This window comes from Sipha flava, unplaced genomic scaffold (assembly GCF_003268045.1).
Source record: "Sipha flava isolate LNK unplaced genomic scaffold, YSA_version1 165_pilon_pilon, whole genome shotgun sequence".
In the NCBI taxonomy this organism is placed as follows: Eukaryota; Metazoa; Arthropoda; class Insecta; order Hemiptera; family Aphididae; genus Sipha; species Sipha flava.
This window is the reverse complement of record NW_020271833.1, coordinates 209,845-233,520: the sequence shown is the minus strand read 5'-3', so window position 1 is coordinate 233,520 and position 23,676 is coordinate 209,845. Positions and strand designations below refer to the sequence as shown.

Below are 23,676 nucleotides of genomic sequence, written 5' to 3'. Positions count from 1 at the left end.
AAATATACGCTGCGATATCGTCGTGAAGATAGTTAACGAAGCGTTATCTTCAACAGATAATACCATCAGAATGTTGGTAAAGCCTCGAAGAAATCGAATCATCCGTGTCCGGCACTAGCTCTCACCACCGCCCTCGCCCACTCACCAACAGCGAACGGTACCAACGTATTACCGCGGTTATTACCGCGGCTCCGGTGCGAAATTTATTGCTGTGCGGCACATGTATTTCACCGTTAAAGTTCGCTCTCGGGTCTTAACACGTGAACATGGTGAAACGCGGGTTTTAGTGCTGTGCGATTGTCGGACGCTGACTTTGATGAAGAGGTGGTCCGATTAAAACGACGGTCTATATAACGTACACGCATACTCGATACTAACCCCCCCTGCGCGCGTTGTTGGAAACTATTTATAACGACCGTGGCTCAACGTGTATCGGCAGGACTTTCGCGCATTACTTACGGTCTCCTGTCTTTTGGCGTTCGTTCGGTTAAGGATACGACCGTTTATCGTACGTCTGCGTACGTTTCTGCTGCACCGACGACGACCGTTCACTAAGCAACAGCAATATGCTACAGTGTACGCGCATGGAAATGCGTTCCGACCAAACGGTCGTATCGCGGAACACGTTAGTTTGGTCTGCGAAATAAAATAATAAAATCTCACACCGTTCGCGTCGACTATTACCCCGCGCGCTCGACGATCCGCTTGTGGAGGTTAGTTCGCAACTTGATACTAGGTACACTGTAAAGAAAAACAATAATCTTTTACGTCGTAGGCACTGTTGACTTGTAATCGTTCTTCACTGTATATTGTACTGTTTGGGTTTTATTTTTTATTTTTAATATTTTTAAAAGTTAAAAATTATTGACCACGGTTCAAAAGTGTAGACAATGTTTTGAGTTATGGTACAGAAACGATAAACATCGATGTGCGACGCGATACTAATTGTATTCGTTCTCGAGTCTGATTCTGCCTCCCGGTAGACTAGAACTCCGGTTGAAACAGAAAGAAGGGGCTATTAATAATGCTACGTTTGCACTGTACTGCGATATTATTTACCGATAAATTATAAATTCAAATAAAATATTTTACTCTAAAAAATCATAATCGAACTGATAAAAAAAAAAAAAGAAAATCCGATGATCGTTTTTCGTCATTCGATTCTATTTAAAACTGTTAAAAATACACGATAGAGAGTAGGTTAATATGTGTTTCCATAAACTAACTATAAATAAAAAATTTTAAAAAATACCAAAACATTACATTGTTCAACAAAACGTTTATACGTTAAAAATAAAATACGGTAACACCGCGAACGCGTACCACAGAACGACCAGAATGGAAACCAATCCGTCGTAAACTACCTGAAAAATGGGTGGCTGGTTTGATAAAAAAAAAAAAAATTGAACTGATTAACCGGATATCGAGAATTCCTTTTGGGCACACGATCAACGGTATCGCTAGAAGCAACGGACACAAAAAGAACATTCCATATCCGGTTAGACAGCTTCGTTTTTTTTCCGATGTTGCATTCGGTGTTCCGAGCCGATGGCAATAGGTTCCCGTTCGGGTGTTGTTCTGCGGTGCGCTCACCGGTCGCATCGCACTGATTATTCGATTTCGCGTGTGTTGCAGCTGGAATTGTTGCCGGAGATCCTGACCCGATGCATAGCGCAGAACCAGAACCAGCAGAACAGTAACGTGTCGTCAACCACGGAGTCCAGGCGCAATTTCCTGCACCCCGAGTCGGCGGCCGCGGCTACCACGGGTGGCCTGATGCAACCGTCCGCCTCGTCGCCGGCGGGCAGCATCACCGGCGTCGGCGGCAACCCACTGATGTTCCCGTCGTCTTCGGGCGCCCCGGGCGGCGGCATGATGATGATGGCCATGGGCAACGGGTCCACCGTCATGTCGCACTCGCGCAGCGTGCCGCCCACCGGCACCGGCGGCGCATCCCATTACCATTGGCCCACCAGTCCCATATTGCCGCCCATCAGCAGCCGCACGCCGCATCTGGTACCCGAGCCCCTGCAGCCGTCCAGCTGAGCCCACGCCCGACCACCGCTCATCGGTAAGACCTTTAACGAAACGCCTGACGGCCGCGTTCTACACCGCCGTCGTCGGTCACGTCCACTTCTGCTGACAGCGGCGGCGGCGATTGGCACGGCCGTAAATCTACGGCCTCGGTTATTAGTGATGGCCGTACACAGATCTGTACGATAAACCGGATTGGTAAGCGGTAACGTGAGTGTGTCGGAATCGCCGCGACCGTTGTGTCGGAATCCCGTTGAGTCCAAAACGCACGCAACCGTACAAGCACACCCCATGTGTGGGCGACGGTAATTGCCTAAACCCTACAACAAATTTGATTCGCAGATGGTAAAAATTACGTATGTACAGGAATAATTTTGCTCCGTGTCACTCTTCCACTCAGCCGAAACGGTGACCCTCGCAATCACCAAATAATCGTCTACAGTAGTGAAGCCGGGATTTTTATTTTTATTTTTTAGATAGGGGTCCAACATTTATAGGGTAGCACCATGAAAAAAATATTATTTTAACAAAAAAAAAAAAAAATGAATGTATAAATAACAGTAATTAATATGAGCTAATAACTGCATTTTAAAACGTATTAGTTTAGATTACAGCACTATGACAAAACAATTTTAAAAAATAATTCTGTATATGAAAAATGTGATTAGGATTACAAATGTTTATTTTTTGACATTTTTGGCACAACGTACATATGCCATAACTATACATATGTTTATGGTGTAAGTACTGGTACAGCTCAAAAAATAGTATCGTTCTAATTTTCATTTTCACTCGAATACACAAGTATAATCTACAACACTTGCCAATCTAGTTTATTGTACGTACTATAATATTTTAGCTGTATTGTTACTTTTAGTGTTATAAATTATAATTGTGATAACACAATTTGACCATCAGTGTGTGTGTGCCATTGAGCAAACGAACTATATGATCCGCACGCGTATTTTGTACTTATGATAGCTGACACGTGTATAGATACTGTAACGTCTGCGATGTCGATCACTTCGGAAAAACGCTAAATAATAATTTGGACCCTCCCCCTTCACAATTGTTCAAAACATTTTTGTAAGACAACAAGCACTCACAGATGTTCGATTCGTAATTTACTTCAATACCTCTTAGTAACAACATGAAAAGGCCATTCATTCAAATCACTATGTACCTAGTCGAAACTCGATGATAATTATATAATATGCTTTCATTAATCGTCTATTAAATTAGTTATAACAAGAAATGGTAATTTTAAAAAAAATAGCGGTATGGTGTAGCGGTGTAGTGTTACCAAAACGAGTTATTTTTACTCATAAGTAGATACCGGAATTTTATGCATTTGCATGTTCATACTGAGTGTATGAACTTATACGAGGGTTCGAAATGTGGGCGATTCAGATCCAACTGATTCCATGGATCAAATTTCATTTTGCATATAATGACATATTTGAAGGATTGGGGCATATTTTTCATAAGTGCATATAATGTATATATTTTTTAAAATCATAATAAATAATCAAATTATTTCATGTTTTTGTATTGGAAATTGGAATTTTCAATTACTATTAACACGATATAAAATTTTATCTTTTCGAATTCAATACCGTATTGATAAACTATTATCTGACAAATAAATTGTAAGGTTACTTCTTAAAGTTGCGTAAAAATTTAGTATTAATTTACTGGCTACACTGCAAATTTGAAAAGTGATACACTGATTTAAATTCACTGTATTACCGTTTCATGTATTAATGTAGTAGCATGACAATATTGACAAAATAGATCTATTTTGTCATATGTAGTAACTAGCAGTGTACATATTATCACGTTTAATTTACGGTTTAATGAAGTTTTTATTCTTATTTTGCGTATTTTGCGTAAATTAAAAACAATTTGAAAAAATGTCTGATATACGAAAAAATATTAAATGTTTGCTAAACCAGTGGATTAAACTATATAATAGAGACACTATTGTATTTACAACTGATGAAAACGTAGTTTATTGTCAGGTATTCAATTGCCAAGTACCGTGTAGTAAAAAATTTCAAATCACACATGTTTATACATCTTTTCTTACTGATTCCTTAAAACGAAGTTTAAAGAATAAAAAACAAATGTTATTGGAAAATGTTTACAAATCTAAAACCAATAATTTTAATGAAGATCTCTGTTTGAGCTTAATAGCTACCAACATACCATACTAACCATGGTTTAAACTTCAAGTTCCACAATTTAAAAATTTCTTGCAAAAATACATGAATCAACATATATCAGACAAGAGTTTACTTCGAAAATCTTATCTCGAGCCATGTTATTATAAAATAATAAAAAATATAAGAGAAAAAGTAGGGAATTCGTATATTTTTTTAATTATAGATGAAACAACAGATATTAATGGTACCTACATAGCTAATCTTTTAATAGGTGTGTTAAGTAGTGAAAACTCTTGCAAACCCTTTTTAATTGCTAGTAAAAAACTAGAAAAAAACAAATCATTCTACTATAGCACGTTTTGTCAATAATGGCTTAAAAATTTTGTGGCCAAGTGGTGGTAATGACAAAATTTCTTTGCTATTATTATCAGATGCAGCCCCATATATGATAAAGCAGGTATTACATTAAATGTATTTTTCCCCAACATTAAATGTCACATTCTTAGCGCATATGCTTCAAAGAATTTCTGAAAAAGTGAGAGAATTATTTCTAAATGTTAATACACTAGTAAATAATTTTAAAAAAGTGTTCTTAAAAGCTCTTCGCTATGTAGAAGTCTACAAAGATGTCTTGCCAAATGTAGCCTTACTACCAGAACCTTACTCACCAGGTGAGGTACTTGTATTGAAGCAACTACCTTTTGTGATGATAATTTTGAACAGCTAAAAATAATTATCATTAAAAAATTGAAAGAAAAAAATGTGGTCAGTATATAAAAATGTGAAAATATGCTTAAGTTAGAGTCTGTTAAAACTGATCTTACATATATTAAAACTAATTTTTTTGTATCTGTTAAAAGTAGTCATCTAATTTATCTTTATTTGATGCAACAAAAAATGTTAATGAAACTATTTTAAACATGGAAATGGTGTCTGGAAATAATGGAAGAATTATTAAAGAGAAAGGATACTTGTGCATTGTCGCGCCTACCGCGCGACTTATATGCATTATTTATGGCGACTAACTCATATTATAGGTTATAGCTACGCCGTTTAATACGCGATTCTATTTCTAATTCTATTTTTTTAAATGTCGTTACAATTGCATTTACCGCAATTTTTATAGACTGGCTAGGTAACTTTTAGGACTTTTGTAGACATTTAGTCACAACCACGCTGTAATAGTAATAACTTGTTGTACAGTTACGATTATTTGGCAATAGATCTGTGGAACTTACCAACTACATTGACTTTTAGCTTTGGGTAGTTATGTATTATTATAAACGTATTAAAAATATGTTGCATACAATAATGCGTTCGAAATCAAGGTGGTCGCAATAACACACAAGTGAAATCAAGATAGTAGCGACTAGTCGGCAGTAGGGGCGATAATGCACAAGTACTAGAGAAAGTTTCTGATTTAATACACAAAGATGGTGGTTTTAAAATATTGAAGCAGATATCAGATGTTTTATACGGGAAAAAAGAAAGGTTCTTATCTCCAAATTTTACACCCATGATGAGTACTTATATGAAATATGCACATATAACATATGTGGACGTTGAACGGTCGTTTAGAACTTACAAAAGTGATATTAACTGAAAAAAGAACCAATATGACCCCACAAAATATGGAAATGTATATTTTAATTTATTGTTATGAAAACTAAAAATAATGGTTTTTTATATTGAAATATTTTTTTAATTTAATTTGATGTTATAAGATCCAACATTTCTATTTTATTATTTGTTTAAACTGTTTTAAAATATTTAATGATTTTTTTTTTTATATATACTTAAATATTTTGTTGATTTAATTTGATGTTGAAAAGTTAAACACTCCAAATTTTGTTACATTTGTTATGTTATAAATTTATTAAATTTGTAGTTGGTAAAAGTAATATAAATTTATAATACATACTTGAGCATATTTTTCAATTATTTGTACATATTGATGCATATTTTGACCCTTTTGCTTTACATATTTGCATCATATTTGCTACATTTTTAGTGCATATAATTCCGGTCTCTACTCATAAATGTCATCTAAATAATATATAAGTATTTGGGCACTAAACATTCTATTATAATTTCTCGCATTTCTATTAAATAGTAATAATTAGTAATAATAGATAATAATTATTTTGTGGTGTAAGATTAAGTAGTTTAAGTGTACCTCAAATTGCATTTATCTATTTAATAAAAAATTATTATTATTATTATTATTTCAAACGACCCGTACAATATTTATTAATTAACATGAAATATTTTTAGGCACAGACTGAATTATTTATAAATACGATAATATATATTAAAGTCAATTCAAACTCAAAAATATCCTGTTAATATCCTTCTTTTTCGACATGTAGTAATATCAGAGCGATGATCTTTACTTCTAAGATCTGTGACAACGCTTGATTGACTCAGATACATTTTTTAGTAACTTGTCTTAACAAATTTAGTAGAATGTTTCAGCTTAGTAACGCCATTGTGTCAGTATATACAATAAAAAATCATAAATTAAAATTTTTAGTAATTTTCATAACATAATATGAAACTGAAGTATTATCTAAAACGTGAAGTATAATGGAAATTACAATTCGAATGATTAACGAATCACCTAAAGTTATTCAGCATGTTAGCACTGAATGACATCCAAGTCTAAAACTAAGTCTGAACTTGATCCCCGGATCTTTATCTTACCCTATTTTATTTTACTTTCCGTGAATACTTAAGTAACTAACTGATGTCCTCATTTAATACTTATCGCAAATGAAAACCCAAACTCGCGTAATTTGTTGTGAGTGAGCAAACTTTCTTATTATTATATACTTTTATATTTTCAGTTTTTAAACCTGCAAGATTAAGTGTAGCAAGTTATTTAAACACCTGCTCTGCAAAATGTCTAGTAAAATTGTAGTTGTTTTATTAGTACCAGTTGTTTTGTTACGGACATACCCGTTTTCTTTGGAATAAATAAGTATTTCCACCAAAACACTCAGTGCACAAAAACATATATTTAATTATCTTTATATATAATTCTGCTTATCAATTACCATTATGTTGAAGGGGAAAAAACAACGATTTTTTTTTTTTTATATGCATATATTTTACGTCTGCCTTGGTGACATAAATATAAACCTGGTTAATGTTTAAAAAACAATATATTTTATTTTTTAATGAAAATAAACATAAGTACCTAAAATATTCCTAAAAATATGTTTCACTAACAATGATATAGCCTGAACTAATTTTTTCTTTTTACTTATAACCTAATATACATATTCACATAATTGACAATAATAAACTAATTATATCATTATTTTACGGATGAACTATATTCATTAGGTACATCCAACAAGGTAATTAGTAATAAATAGGATTTAAATACTAACGTTCTAAAAACATCAAACAAATGCCTTAACAATTAAATTAAATCCATTAAATTATTAAAAATGTATATTGCTTTCGGTTGCTTTATACATTCTCTTATAAAAATACCTTTTGATGATTAATTCATATAAAGTTTAAAAACTCATTAAGTTATTAACTATCAACGTTTTGAAATGTAACGAAAATAGTATTCAATAGTATAGTTCTAATTTATTGTATTCCATGTGACCTATATACATTAAAAAAAAAAAATCAATAGTTACAATGAAATATAATTGTATGGTTAAAATAATAATTCAATTTAAAAAATATTACTTTTTTAATTTACTTATTTGCAGATTATAGTAGAAGAATAAATAAACTTAATTAGAAAAAAAAATGTAAAAAAAAATCTTATTCTTTTAAAAAGTAAAATAAAAGTAAGATACATTTATGTAATTAGAACAATGTTCTAAAAAATTCTAAGAATGGAAAAACAATAACTTGAATTTTTGATGTTAGATTCGTGCGTGCGAAAGCAATGTGATGTGGTCCTAGCCGTGCACGTACATACCCCAACCACTGTATACTACATGTGAGTAGTACTAAACGATTTTCAAAAATATTTGATTTTTCGACGGATAGTTTTTCAGGATTATAATACGCAACGGTGGAGGACTTTTGCGGAAGTCAAAATGTATACAGCAAAATAGTACAATGCTTATTATACCAATGCGAATGTTTCGATATCCCTTTTTATCTTTATCATCACTACCACCTCTTAGTTTATTCCACGGTAACAAAAAATATATAGGAAGCTGCGGACGAGGAAGTAATTCAAATTTACCTCACTCCTATAGTTCCAATGCCCTCGAGCAGCATTTTTATCAACATCTACCCGCAGTACCTTTATCCAAGACCAAAATTGCTGCATGTTTATATGTATCGGTATCGCCTAAAGCGTATAATCTCGTTTCAATACTTTACGTAAACGTGTAGGAGGTGTATGCGTGTGTTTTTGAGTGTGGGTTCATGCGTGAATCGTAAAACAGGAGACGATCTTCGTTTTCGACTTCGGCTTTTATGTTATCTCTCCACGGTCGAATACGCGTGCACCTCAGGGCTTGCACACCTTTAAATTTTTCCCCATTCGCAAAAATAGCAGGTTTTTATCACGTGATACCATTCTTTACTTTTAAAAAGGATATAAAATGCTATTCTCGGAATCAATAATATTTAAACGCATATGGTAAACAGAGTACCACGAATACAATAGATTCCGCGTTAGTTTTTGAGCAGCACTAGCCAGAGCATTTTTTGAGTAAGTATTCTGTATCCAAATCTACACATAGTCAAGATTAGTTAAACATAAAATTGAGAAGCAATTGACCTATTGGGAGGGGTTTATTCAAATAATGAGAGTCTAAATTCTAGAATTAAGATACAGGTTTTAAGTTAATAATAAAACAATTAAAATTAAAATATAAATAAAAATTATTAAATCGTTAATAATCGTAAATTTATAAGTACCTAGTAAATAAATAGTGTATATTTAGTAGTAAATAAATAAATAAACGCATAACCAGGAGTATTATATTTGTTATTTACAACCGGTTTGGAATCAAAAATTCATCATTAAGTCAATAACACAGAGTTGCAATTTTATTGACTTTGTATTTATCTGATATTGCATTTTTAATTTTAAATCGGTCATTTATAACAAACATAAAATACTCCAGGCTAAGCATTTATTTATTTATTTATTTCTATGGATAAACTATTTAATTTTAAGTTGAACCTAAAGTATCTGTCAAGAAACTGCTTATCGGGAAAAAGTGTATAATCGAAAAAAATTAAAAAAGCCATACATCAGATAAATGAAAATATTTTGGTCATGATAAATTAAAAATATTTTCAATAATTTAACTAATTCTTGACTGAACTAAATATATAAACTAATAATAATCATCTTTACGCATCACGAAACGAAGATGAAACAGCACAGTATGACCCCTCAACCCATACAAATAGTCCGTTATATAATTTTTAAATAAAAAAAAAATGGCCCTGTAATTAACCAGATCTCACTTTTTAGAAACATATATTTCTGATATTATTATTTGTTTTTTTTCTTTTAATTTTTTTATTTAATAACGTTTATTATTTTAATTGATTTGATTCAATTCGATTTCATGAGGGGCCGTAATATAATTGAAATCGTGTGTGTTCTATAACATCTATGCTTCGAGGTTAAGCATAGTACACGTTTATTGATATATTTCAAGACATGTTTTATAGTGAAGAAGTAGTGAAATTGTAAAGTTTTTGCAATTCAACGCCTAACAATAATACAATTAACATAAAAATACAGAATATTTTTGTACGATAACAGAATAGAAGGATTAGACGAAATGAAACCGTAGAAAACGTACACTGAAAATGCTAAAAGCATCATATTTTTCGGGGGAAAAAAAAAAAAAATAAGCGATAGCAAAACGGTTTTCGTTCGGAATCGCTGGAGTTTAAGAACGTTGTCGCGGCGGCGCGCGTTCGTAATTAATTTCAATCCGTCCATTACAGTCTTCGTATGTATATAATAATATATGGTGCGCGCGCGCACACACGAAATAATACATATTACGTACGCGCACGCCAATGCGACCCCGTGACGTTTGCCCATTATTCATACGGATAAATGCGATTCCGATAATATACTGCCCCTCCCCCCGCCCCGCCAAGACGAACAGACGCAAACGCGCGGCGACCGCGACCGGCAGGACACGCTGCCGCGGGATCGCACGGGACGTTTACGATAATTAAACCGTAAGCGCGTGCATGCGCGTCCGCTTCGAGAACCGTTTTCCGCGTCACGGCGGCTAAACCAACTCCCTTGGCGCGCGGTGCACCGGAAACACCGCGGCGGTTTGAAAACATCCTTCTCCCCCTCCCCCAAGCCCGCCGTCCCTTCACCGGGCCCTCGGGTGACTATTATTGGCTCGCCTGCCCGCGATTATGCGGTCACCGCACGTTTTCCTTCTGCGCCCGAAACGCGTTCCGTTCGACGTCGTTTTCGCGGTACAATGTAGAACACGAACTCCTCGTTCGGTTGGCCGTAGAGCCAGTGCCGTGTTTTCAAATTTTTCGTGCAGGGGCGTTTTAAATTTCTCCAAAAAAACACATATAAGGTATGAATATTGTTATATATATATAAATGAAGATCATTTATTTACAACCACGTTATACGAATAATGTTTTCCCTATCTATAACTTCGGAGCAAGTCACTCATAACTTTTTAACATTCTTTTTCTTCTTCCGGAGGGATCATTACCCGGGATTCCCTCCGAAAATACACCACTGGGCGTGGCGCAGACGATAATTGAGAGAACAACGTCGATTTTATTATTTAACACTCGTACCGCCCCGACGGAGCCGCGTTTAGAAGTGCTGCGCCGAGTGAAAAGACTCCGGTGCTCCTGGTCGCTTGGAAAAAACGCCTTCTTACCAATTAAAATTCGATATAATAATATTTATTAGTGTACATTTTAAGCTCTCATTGATATTCATGATAATTTCACATGAAATATCCTACACATAAATTCACTTGTGCTATTTTCATAATGTCATCATTAAATTTTCACATACTGTGTACAATTAGATAAAATCTACATAATTCAAAAAGTATAATGGAAACATTTCGTTTTGAAAGTAGAATAAAAATACGATTCTTGTACATTTTTTCGCCCCTTTGCAATTCGTGCCCTAGCGTAGACACAGTTTGCCATACCCTTGCTACACCACTGGCTAAGTAAAATTGATTTATATGCATTATATGTATATGTATGTATATTATTATTACTCCATATTCTCCATCTATTTTAACAGTAATAGAGGACAAAAGGGTAAAATCATGACCGTATTAGGAAAAGATTTACTGTTTCAACCCTCAACCGTCCTCAAAATATATTTTCATGTCATGTAAAGAAAAAATAATTCATTAATTACAAAAAGTATTTTTATTTTTTTTAACTTCCCTCTAAATTATTTTTCAAATCCTGATTTATTTTTTATTTTCATGTCTGCAAAAACTATTACGACTAGACAAATTACTATAATCATTGAGTCTATGACCGATTTCAGGTAGTATCCGTCGTCCATTTAATGAGACGGTCATTTTTTGAAATCTTCAATACTTTTTTTGATAGTTAAAAAAAATATGAACAACAATTTCGAATACACGGCTCGATTTACGCAACATTAAGATTTTTATTAAACGGTACGTTATATCGTTATAATTACAACTATTATAATCGTAAGCTTTAAATTTTCACTGAATACATAATATATATTCGAAACACTGAATCGCTATAAATTGTATTGCAATTTTTAAAAAAATGTATATTATCATGATAAGCTAATTAATACTTTCTATAACTGTAACTAAAATATTCACTCATGCTCCTCTTGAATATGATCTTGCATATAAGTAACGACTAGTCTTACATCATCAAAACTGTTTATATTTGTTACTCGTACGTGCTTCGTTTGCAATATTATAGAACCACGAATTTTAAAAACTTTTGAATGCTTACGAAGTCTGTACATAATACCCAAGTAATTTTATTAGATTACCTACCCCAAACAATAAGATAAGATTTTTTAATAAAACCTTAAGAATTGTTCATCACTATGGTTCAATGTAATGTATTTTTTATTCGAATTTATTGACTAGTTTATTGATTTAGATAAATAGTTACCTAACTCGTCACAGACAAATGTAGGTATAATACTAAGTGTAGCCTTATTTACTTTTTAATTAGGACCTAACTTATGATACTACGTCCGTTTCCATATGTATCTACGACGACGATCGACCAGTATATTCGCTCCAAATGCTAATTATATATTATTCATCACTAGGCCATTATGCGTCGATTTTTTTGAACAAAATATTCTCACACAACGCTAAGCTCTAAAAATTAAAAGAATCCCAAACTGTTTTTTTTTTCAACGGAGATAACTTGATTTTAAAAATCATAATTGAAAACACATTTTTAAAGATCAACAACTGACTTGTTGATTAAATCAGTCTTATTTAATCGTGATTATTTTCTTAATGATAAATACAGTAATGATCAAAAAAGTATAATAACATCAAAAGATTCAAAATGATACATACTAAAAAAATATAAAATTATTTTTTGAAGGTCACGGAGCTTAATACTGTGTCGTGTGGTAAGCATACCACTAAATTGACCGACTACACGTAACTATTTTGGTTAAAATAATTATAATTAAAACACGTATAGCATTAAAAAATACTGAAATATGCGTTGTAATAAGAAAAATATAATTTTTTTTTAATATTTATTTTTGTCAGATAATAATTTAAAATAAATTATATTTATTATTAATTAAGTACCTAGATATGAATCAACACATTTATAAAAAATAAAATGGGAATATGAGGATTTCGTACAAGCAAAACATATAACCAAAACTGAAAAAATAGTAATATAAAGTTATACCCAATTCTAAAAAAATACGAAAAAATATAAAATTTTAGATTTAAAAAACTTTTTGCCCAAAAGAAATGTATAGGTAACTTACTCTGCTGTTTTATAGGTAATATTCTATACAAATTGTCAGATGCCAAAAAATCTAATCCTTAATTATACTCGTACGTAACGACTACATGACTCATAAGAACATTATGCACGAGTATCGAGAAAAGAAATTAAAATATTTTCTAATACATTATTATCGACCAGAGGCGTAGCCAGGATTTATAAATAGAAAGGGCTAGGTTAGGTTAGGTTAGGGCTAGGTAAAAAATGCTTTTGGTGTTCACCCATAACCCCCTACCCCAATTTTAAAAAATATATTTCCGGCATTTTAAAATAGTTTTAACATTATTTATTATAATATAATAAATAATAATAATAAATTAACGATGGTCAGCTGCGGTAGCATCACCGCGACATAACATGATATAAAAACTATAGTGATTATAATATTTAAGTGTTAAACGAGAATCGACGCAACGTCCACGTAATCACTGAAAAAATAGTAGTAATAACAGTAAAAGTAATATGTTTATGTGTTAACCAACAAACACCCGTTTTTCGTCAACATTTGTGTTAGTACCAAAGTTTTAAAATATTTAAATACCAAATAGTAGTATACTAGTATTATGTACATAAACACGACCCATAAGGAGGGTTAGGACTATCCCCCTTAGCCTCCTCCTTAGCTAAGTCACTGTTACCGACTGTTTTAGAATAATTCATATCAAATTATATAAATATATGGAATATCTGAAAATGACAAATTCCCTAATAATTTAAGCTAAATTTTTCGTATACATATCTTAATTTTTCAAGTTTTTGCTCTACTAAATTCCATATTATAAAACAAATCAAGTTTCTATGATTTAATGTTAAGGTTAGGTTAGGATTCCTATATTAAACACGGACATCAAATAGAACTACAAGTATAAATAAAATATAAGTTTTTATTGTTATTAATTTAACCACACAACGATGTAATAAATATAAAAATAACTAAACTAATGAACTAACCATGGCTAATAAAATGTTAATACCACAATCATGTGAATGACGTTGAGCTATTGATATACACCAGTTTTTATTAACCTGAACTTTTTAAAACCAACGCCCGTTTAAATTTTCAAAAATCTATAATCCGTCCTAGCATTTTTCGTTTTTAAACTAATTGTAATTGTTTAATTTTTATAATCAGCCATTTAAGTAAAAAAAAAAAAAAAATAAATAATTTTACTTATAAATTTAAATAACAATACTAAAAATTTCTAATTTTTCACCATAAAATAATCACATAAAAAATACATAAACGCCTTGATGATTTCCTGCTAATGAAATTATGTTTGGCTCAATGTAAGTCAGTATCAATCTTAAATCTCCCTTGTCAAATATTTCTCATCCTTCCTTGATTTTTTTTGAGTTGTTGTTGAATCGCAATAAATCCTTTTTCGACTGGGTACATAGGTAGACATCGGTGAAAATAATATAATTAGTAATTCCACTACTTTCTAGAGTTGAGTTTTTGACTTGGCCCAAAACAACTCATATAGTTAAAATGTAAGTGACAGAAAAATAACTCCCCCTCAACTCAAAATAAAAAATGTTCTCACGGATGCGGCAACCTCCTCGTAGAAAATCACTACTAAATAATTTTCGTTTCACATATTATTAGACATTATGATACTTTCATTACATTCTAAGTATCTAAATCCTACGGTCTTGCGATGTAAGTATGCACGGGACCGCCGCCACCGTTCCTTTGGTTTTAAAATGAACCGCACATTATTTGCTCTCGACCGATGTACAGTGCCACATGCGAGTGCGTGTGTTAAAATTATTTGTCCATTTGTGTTTTGAAATATTGTCACTAAATCTGCCCACACACAGTTTTTCTCTGTTTTTGCGGCGCACCCGTATACAATACGCAGCACATGACCAATTCGTAAACTTTATCACTGGCATACTACCAAACTATTTATCTCAATCACCAAATGTGTTACGTGTGTACAAGCTTCCTAACGCATATATATTATTATATATATTATTTTTACGGCGTTTCACGATCGCGCGATTATAAAACTGTGTACGTTGTCCTCGTAACGTTTATTCAGTTATACTGAGTTAAACGCCAAAATCCATTATCAAAAACAATTTTTTTTTTTTTTTAATGTTTATCTCGGGATCTGTGACCCACATATGAACCCGTATTACTATAGTATTATACAGTAAACGAACGAAAAGAATAAAGACAAATTTTGTTTACTGCTCTACCTTCCGCGTTAAATGAACCGTTAAACAATCCAATATCGTCCTAGCATTAGCACGGTATGCGCTCCAACAACTGCGAATGCATTTTCTTTCGGTCGACAAATCGTTTTCAAATATTTTATTTGTCACAATAATAATTATGAATAAACACACTCCCCACACACACACACACACACACACACACGTTACGAATATCGATAAATAATACAACTTTTTTGTTTGCATATTTTCAGGAGCAAAAATGTGTCAGCGTTCGTTTTGAAATCAGCTAAACGACTTGGAAAATAAATATTCAGAATCGTCCACGTATTCAATTTGTCGACGTCAATATATTATGAATATAATAAAATATATTATTATTATTGTTAAAATACTTAAGTAGAATTAATTAATGTTATACACAAAAAAACTTTGTTATTTCTACTAGAAATTAGTATGAATTGCTCAGAATATATAAGTGGAATTTAAAATTTCGTATAGGACATGTTCAACGAGATATGTAGAATTGTATACGCCTAAAAGGCTTTTATTTTGATTTTGATTTTTTTATTATTGTTAAAATTTATAAATTTATAAAATTTAATTTTAAAAATGTAATTGTATTATTAAATGTCTTTATAGGTAGGTATTTTATCGCTTTAGAATAATTGCGCGTAACGTACATTATATTTTTCTACGAAAATCGATTCTAAATAACTAATAAAATCTTTATAACATTAATTAATAATGATAATAATTAAATAATCACTCATTTATAATAATATACATTTGGTAGAGCTTCATTTTAAGAATTAACGATTTGGATTAAATATAATTTCACTATACAAAATAATATGATGTCTAAACGATAACTATATTAATAAATTAATTGCAAACATTTTTTACACAATACAATACAAAATCTAAGGGACGTGCACCAAATCCCATGATTAGTGTAAATTTTATTTTTAAATAATTGTTCTACTTAAATGTTAATCTAGATATTCAGTATTAAGACGAAATTAAACTAATCATTATTTTTATTTTTTATTTATTTATTTACTATCTATTTGTTCAATAGCGTTCCAATATAATTAAGTAAAATTAGATCACGGAAATTGCATAGATAACCTATGTCATATATATATCACATTGTTAAATGAGATACTTAATGACTATAATAATATAATGAAGTTCAAATGGAATTAAATCACTGTATCTAAAATTTCAACAAAATACATATCATAGTGTTAAATAGGTTTGAACCGGGGTTTGAACATAGCTAGTATATTGTAATAATTCTCAACGACTCACTGGCAATCCAATAAGCGATTTTACATTATTTGCAAGTTTTTATAAGGGTTCACGAAAACAAAAGGGGACATTTTGAATCAGGACCAAATCCATAATTATAACTTAAATATTATGTATTATTATTATATTAGTTTATTATTAAATAATTTTAAAGTGTTAAATTTTGAGTAACATACATTAGAAATTATACGAGCTTTAAGCATTTTCACGTTTTCTTAAAAACTTAATAAAAATTATAAAATATTTATATAATATAAATGTTATATATTAAGTATATATATATATATATATATATATACATATTTATTACATATATATTTATATTTATATCCCCATTATTGTTTTAACTGTTTCATTAAGTTTCATTTTACTTTTTAGAAGTGCCTTGAGTTATCTTTAACTTTTACATTTGTTACCTATCAATTGATAGACAATTTTAATATAATTTATTCTTGCATTTAAATTTGTTTTTATTTACTATGTAAAAAGTTAAATTTAAAACCTACGAAAGTTAAATGTGCCTTAATGCGCTTAGGCCAAATTAAGTTAATGATTTTTTTTCTCAAAATACTTTGAAAACAGCATAATTAATAATTTATTTATTTTTACTTTAGAATAGGGTTTGGAAACAGTGTATTGTTTGGCATTTATTAACAACATAATAATTACACTTTTTTTTTATTAATGAACAAGAGTTATAATTTTCACAGAATTTGCAATCAAGCATAAATTCGGATTCCTAAAGTATATATTATACATTAAATTTAATCTAATTCATGTTTTGTGTCAATAAAAGAAAATACCTCAAATAATACATTTTTCCAAAACCCTGATCCAAAAATCGCTGCCATTTAGTAATTATATTTTATATTGAGTAATCCAATACTATAATACACACTTACATATTAAAATTAATTTGTATTTGTATAATAATTGTACCCTTAACTCTAGTATTCATTATGTTAATACTACAGTTCTTACATTTTCGATTTTTATGCTATGTTTATAAGTTGAACAAATAATAGCACAAATAGTTTTATTTTACTCATAATATACCTAGCCTATTATTCTAAATTAAATATATATATATATATATATATATAAATATGTTTTGTAAAAATTCCTAAACCTAATAAATTAAAATATTTATGTTAACATCATTTAAATTGATGGTGCAAACAAAAAAAAAAAAGTTTGTTACATGTACTATTTTTTTTTAAACTACATATAGAACTTAAAATTAAATACTCATAATAATGATCAAACAGTTCCGATGTCGTGTATTGTATCGTATATTTTTTTTTTGTACATGCGATGTAAATAAACTGTTGAGTAGTATGTAAATTGTTATCATTCATAGGAACCACAAATAACATGTTCAGTATTCATAAAATAATACTATCTAAATAAATTCACCAACTACTAGAATACAACTTAATAAAATCATAAATGCTTTAAACTATACAAATAAAAAATGTATAATATCATAATTTTAATTTGAACACTTATCTTTTTTTTGTAACCTATAAAACAAAATCATTACTTTTTATTTTGCCTTCGTTAGAACATTACAGCAAAAATCATTACTTAATTTTATTATATTTATAATTATAATTTATAATAATATATATTTTATAATTTTATTATATTTCATCATTCATTACTTAAAATTTACATGTTTATCATAAATAAAATATTGCATTAACATTTAATTTAAACTTTAATAATACAAATAAATACAATGAAATCAGTAATCAATATAAATACACTATAATATATTTATTTTAACTTAAAAGGTTAGCAAAGTTAACAAAATAATTAATCACTTCATCATTAATTAAAACTAGTGTTTTAATCATACAGAATATAAAAATAAAAATCAAATATTTACAAAAATTATATGATTTAAATTGATTTATTTTTATACTATAAAAGTAATTTTATCATTTAATAATATAATGGTGGGAGAAGTTCGTATGACTGAATGTTTAACAATAAAAATATTCAAATACATAATAGTAATCAATAAATGAATATACAATTATAAACTAGTCATTTTCATAATCAAATCAACTTAATGGTATAAGTAACACCACTTACAAATAAATCAAAATAAAAAATATTATACAAATATAATTATTACCTATATCTTACTAAAATTGTTGAGTATATATTTTAACATTTATAATCAAAATGTCTAACTTTAAAACCAAAATATAATATACAATGTTTTTATAGTGGTTTCTATAGTTGTCATAGTATAGTTGTCATGTTATTTAGCTATGATTTAATGTTTCTTCGTGAAATATAAAAAAACAAAATACTATTGAAATGCATTTATATAATACATATATTACAAAATGTATAAATGTAATAATTATAACAAACAATAGTTACTGAAAATAAAAATAAAGCTAAAAATTAATAATTTTAAAAAATTCAAATAAATACAAATTGTGAAAACTTACACATATATATTTTTAACATATTTAGTTATTTCCTAGCATTATATTTTTTATCACATTTCGGTGATTGCTTTAACTCCTATATGATTTCCTTCATCTGAATAGTATTTTTTTAGTTGTTCAATTAAAGATTGCAAAATATTACAATCCCTTGTAATATTTTTCATTATTTCATCCAATATTTTCATATCGAAAAAACCAAAGAAACAATCAACAAAAATATCTTTTACAGAAAGCTTATGAATATTTGACAATAATATCTCAATACGAACCATCAATAAGCAATTCATATTGTGCAATATAAACTGAGCCTTACTATCTTTAAATGTGACACAATGCATATCACCAACATACAACATATTCTTCATAGCCTTACTAATAAAGTAAACATCATCTAACAGAGATTTTAATAACAGTTCTACATCTCTTGAAGTAAAACATATTTGCTTGTAGAACTTTGGATTGTATTTTGATAAAATCCAATTTATTCCAAACTTTGATACTTCATTTGGAATAATGGTCTTATCTGTGGTCTTAATAGTAAATGAAATATCCTCTACTTTAAGAAATGAGTTATCATTCAGAATAGGTAAATAAGTTATCATTAAAACAATATTATTATCTAAAACATTGAAAATCCATTCTCTATTTGTGCACTTATGTAAAGTTAATTTGTTTTCAACAAATTGATTATTCCACCTTACTAAGAATTCCATGACTTCATTGCTCAAAATTTCTTTATCAAAATCTTCTTCTATCTCATCTACTTCAATATAATTATCTAATAAAGATTCTTCGCTAATTATATTCTTTTTAATAACATCTTTTTTAATCGGACTATTTTTTTCTACTTCGTTTTCCTTAGAAAAATCTTCCTTTATCGAATTATGAGTAATGGATTTAGAAATAAATGTTGAACATGATAGGGGAATATTATCATCTCTATTTGAATAACTTCTTTTACGATTTCCTATAAATGATTGTTCATTATTATAATGCATATCATCAGAAATTGACATATTAGCTATACTTTCAATACAAGTGTTACTTGTAATTACATCTATGCTATGTTTAACATTGTTGATTTTATTATCAGTGATTTTTAGAGATTTGTTATTGATTTTTTCTTCATTTAATCCATTATTTAAAAAAATAGTGTCTGAAGGTAGTCTATTAACATTTTGCTCCAATTCAATTATGTTTTCTTCAGGTGGATTTACGAAACTTTGATTTTTATTAACAGAGTTAGATACTTTTTCAATGTGTGATATATTATTTAATGGAGAACATGAGGGTAAAGTTAAGTTTATTTTTTCAGAAAACACGTTTGTCTTAATACAATCTTTTGATTCGAGTTCAATTGATATATCCATTTTATTAATACTATCAATAATTTCTGAATTATTATCAATTTTCAATTTACTTTCATTGTCATTTTTAACAGACAACTGTTCAATAGGTAGTTCTGTTAAATGTGTTAAAACTACAGACTTTTTTGATTTTTTTCTAAATGGTGATTTAAATTCATCTTCATTCACATTAAGCAATATAGATTTCTGTTCAATTTTTGATATTGGTATTCCTTCATAATTTGATTCATCAAATTGTTGAATATTACTGTTGTTGGATATACTAGATATATTATTAATATTTACTTGAGCAACAGAAGCAGCAGACTTTTCATGATTAAATTCATAACATTCATTACTCTTCAATGAATTATTGCACATACTGTCATCTGAAAATTTATTTTGAGCCAATAAAGACATTGGACCTACTGTTTTTCTTGAATAATCCTTCTTTTTAGTTTCTTCAATTACTGCAGATGCATCTGCCACATTTTCATCTTCAGAAGAATGTGTAAGATCAAAATCTGATATGGATTCAATTAATTTTGTAGAATAATTGTCTTGATTGTTTTCTTTTACCATGGTAGATATATTTAATAAATCTTCATTTTCACAAGATTGAGTTAGGTTTAAATTAGATGTAGGTATAATTGATTTTCTAGAAACTATTTGTTCATTATTTTTATCTATTGCAGATCCATCTGCTACATTTTTAGAAGAATGACTTAGGTCAGAAACTGATATGGATTCAATTAATCTTGTGGAATAATTGTCTTGATCATTTTCTTTTACTGTTGTAGATATATTTGATAAATCTTCACTTTCACAAGTATGAGTTTGATTTAAATTAGATGTGGGTACAATTGATTTTCTTGAATAACTTTTCAACATACTTTCTTGTGTCATTGCAGGCATAATTTTCATTGTTCTTCTTGAATATTTTTTTTCTTTAATTTCTTCAAACATTAATACCTTATTTTCAATATATTTATTTTGATCTAATACAGATGTATGAGCATGAAATGTTTCTTTAAGTATTTCAACTGGAACATGTTCCAGTAATTCTTTTTCTGGAGATGTATTTTGAACAAATGATGAATCTGTAGGAACCATAAATATTTTAGATTTATTATTAAGATAGTTTAAATCATTAACATTTGATTTATCTAATTTATTTTCTACTTCAACAATTGAATTATTTTGTTCATTCACAATTGATTTGGAGTTATCAACATTTAAATAAATAATATCATATTCATTTTCATTTAATGATGGATCAACATCCATAGACATAACACTTGATGATAATTTTTCTAATACATCCTCATCATTTTTAACATTTTTTGATAATGATGAAATATTTTGATTATTAGAATAATTTATTTTTGGGCTTTTAGCATGTAATAATCTAGAATCTAATACATCCTCATCATTTTTAACATTTTTAGAAGAGGATGAAATATTTTGATTATTAGAATAATTTATTTCTGGGCTTTTAGCATCTTTTGTTTCGATTTCATGAGATACCTCCATATCCGTATCATAATTTTGATTATATTCATAATCATAATCCAAATCACAATTATTTTCAAACGTCTGTTTATCAGATAATTCTGTCAATTCCATACTTAATAATTTACTATCATTATTAGACCAATAAGATTTTAGAGATTTACTAGTTATACATGTTAATTCCATGTTGCTTGATTGAGTATTCGAACAAGAATGATCCATGATATTTGATTTATTATTTGCACAAGTAAAATCCATATTACTTAAACTTATGTTAGATGTATTTTTTTCCAATTTATTATGCAATGAAGTAGGTTTTGAGGTAGATAGAGTCATCAATTCATCACTTAGTTCTTCATCAATCACAGTCTTAGACATGCAAGTAGAACTTAAATCTGACTCATTATCAGCATGTAATATTTGACCAACTTTAATTGCTTCTGTAAATTCCATATTATACTCCGAATAATCTGAGTTGTAATCAAAATGTTCAGAACCATTATTATCAATTGTATAAATAGTATCTGATAATATTTTACCAGATAATGCTTCAGTCATTTCCATATTATCACTTGGACTTTCATACTCAATAATAACGCGAGCATTATTTTCTACATTTGTACAATTTGTTGATTCTAAAATCATTTGACCATCAGATTTTTCTAATTTTCCTGATAATTTTGATTTATCAGTATTAGAAGAATCTGACAAAATTGAAAGGTGTTCATCAAACATTGGGGCTTGGTTTACAGTCAGTGACGTAGCACCTGTATTATACATTTTGATTTTGTTCATCCCAGAAAAACTTACTTTTCTTTTGGGCAAACTGGCAGTATTTTCATCAGAATCTGGATCCACTGGTTCTATTTCTTTCAAAGGAGGTCGTACTTTGGGTGGCTTTAGTATTGAACTAACAGACTGTCTGCTAGCCATTATAACACTGAAAAAAAAATGTTTTACAAATAATATAAGAGATAAAATATAAATTCACAATAATAAAAAGGTGGTCTATGTAAATCCAGCAGTGTCATGTTAGCTACTTGTTTTGAAAAAATAATTATTATATAATTTGTTACTTTTAAATATTTTTAATGAAATTACTTTATTCGTTAGTCAAATACTATTGTAATGAAATACATTTTTAAATTAAAAAAAATAACTATGTCACTAGCCAATTATAATAAAAAATTAAAATTAAAAATGTACTTAAAATAGGTTTCAGATGATAATACATGTTTTCTATTGCGTTTTATTTGCATAGTAAGTAATTGTTACGGAAATCGACGAAACCCCGTATTCACGACAGGTAGCCGCGTTAAAGTGCACTTTCAGGGGTGCGTTCTCGCACGATATTCACGTAGTACGAGATAGTTCATACTTACTAGGGTAGGAAACGGTGGCGAGGAAAAATTTGTAGTCTGCAAAAGGTCAATTGATTTGGATTGTACGCGACGAAAAGCGGAAACGTTTCATTAATCCGATGACCATAGAGACCAGACACAAAACAACCGGGACATTCGAACGGATTGCGACGCACTACTACGGTGATCGGTGGTGATAGAGCAGACGTACGTTCCCAAAACAATAGCAATGCGCGCGGGAATACCGTTAAAATGCGTCTTTTTCAAAATCCAACGATTAACCTCAATATGCGCG

At 29.7% G+C, this 23,676-nt stretch overlaps 2 protein-coding genes across 5 annotated transcripts in view; one reads left to right on the top strand and one right to left on the bottom strand.

Annotated features, from left to right (window-relative positions):
- LOC112679619 (small conductance calcium-activated potassium channel protein) overlaps positions 1 to 16,423 on the top strand; it is a 367,436-nt gene extending 351,013 nt beyond the window's left edge. For all 4 annotated transcript variants that reach the window (XM_025549502.1, XM_025549500.1, XM_025549501.1 and 1 more), the window contains 2 exons: positions 1,636 to 2,071; positions 15,635 to 16,423. In XM_025549502.1, the coding sequence (XP_025405287.1) occupies positions 1,636 to 2,046 (411 nt within the window). In that variant the 3' untranslated portion in view covers positions 2,047 to 2,071; positions 15,635 to 16,423. The remainder of the gene's footprint in view (positions 1 to 1,635; positions 2,072 to 15,634) is intronic.
- Positions 16,424 to 19,146: 2,723 nt separating this feature from the next.
- On the bottom strand, positions 19,147 to 23,486 carry LOC112679622 (uncharacterized protein MAL13P1.304-like). Its single transcript, XM_025549505.1, has 3 exons — positions 23,403 to 23,486; positions 22,002 to 22,960; positions 19,147 to 21,923 (listed from the first exon to the last, which is right to left on the bottom strand). Exons 2-3 carry the CDS (start codon positions 22,951 to 22,953, stop codon positions 19,213 to 19,215), a joined length of 3,663 nt encoding a protein of 1,220 aa, XP_025405290.1. The 5' UTR covers positions 22,954 to 22,960; positions 23,403 to 23,486; the 3' UTR covers positions 19,147 to 19,212.
- Between the last annotated feature and the right edge of the window lie 190 nt (positions 23,487 to 23,676).

Bases quoted from the DNA above. Each gene is read 5' to 3' on its own strand.
- LOC112679622 (XM_025549505.1), bottom strand. From the start codon at position 22,953: ATGGCTAGCAGACAGTCTGTTAGTTCAATACTAAAGCCACCCAAAGTA. The intron at 21,924-22,001 runs GCCCAGAAATAA...AGGATGTATTAG, and splicing joins CGAAACAAAAGATGCTAAAA to ATTCTAGATTATTACATGCT.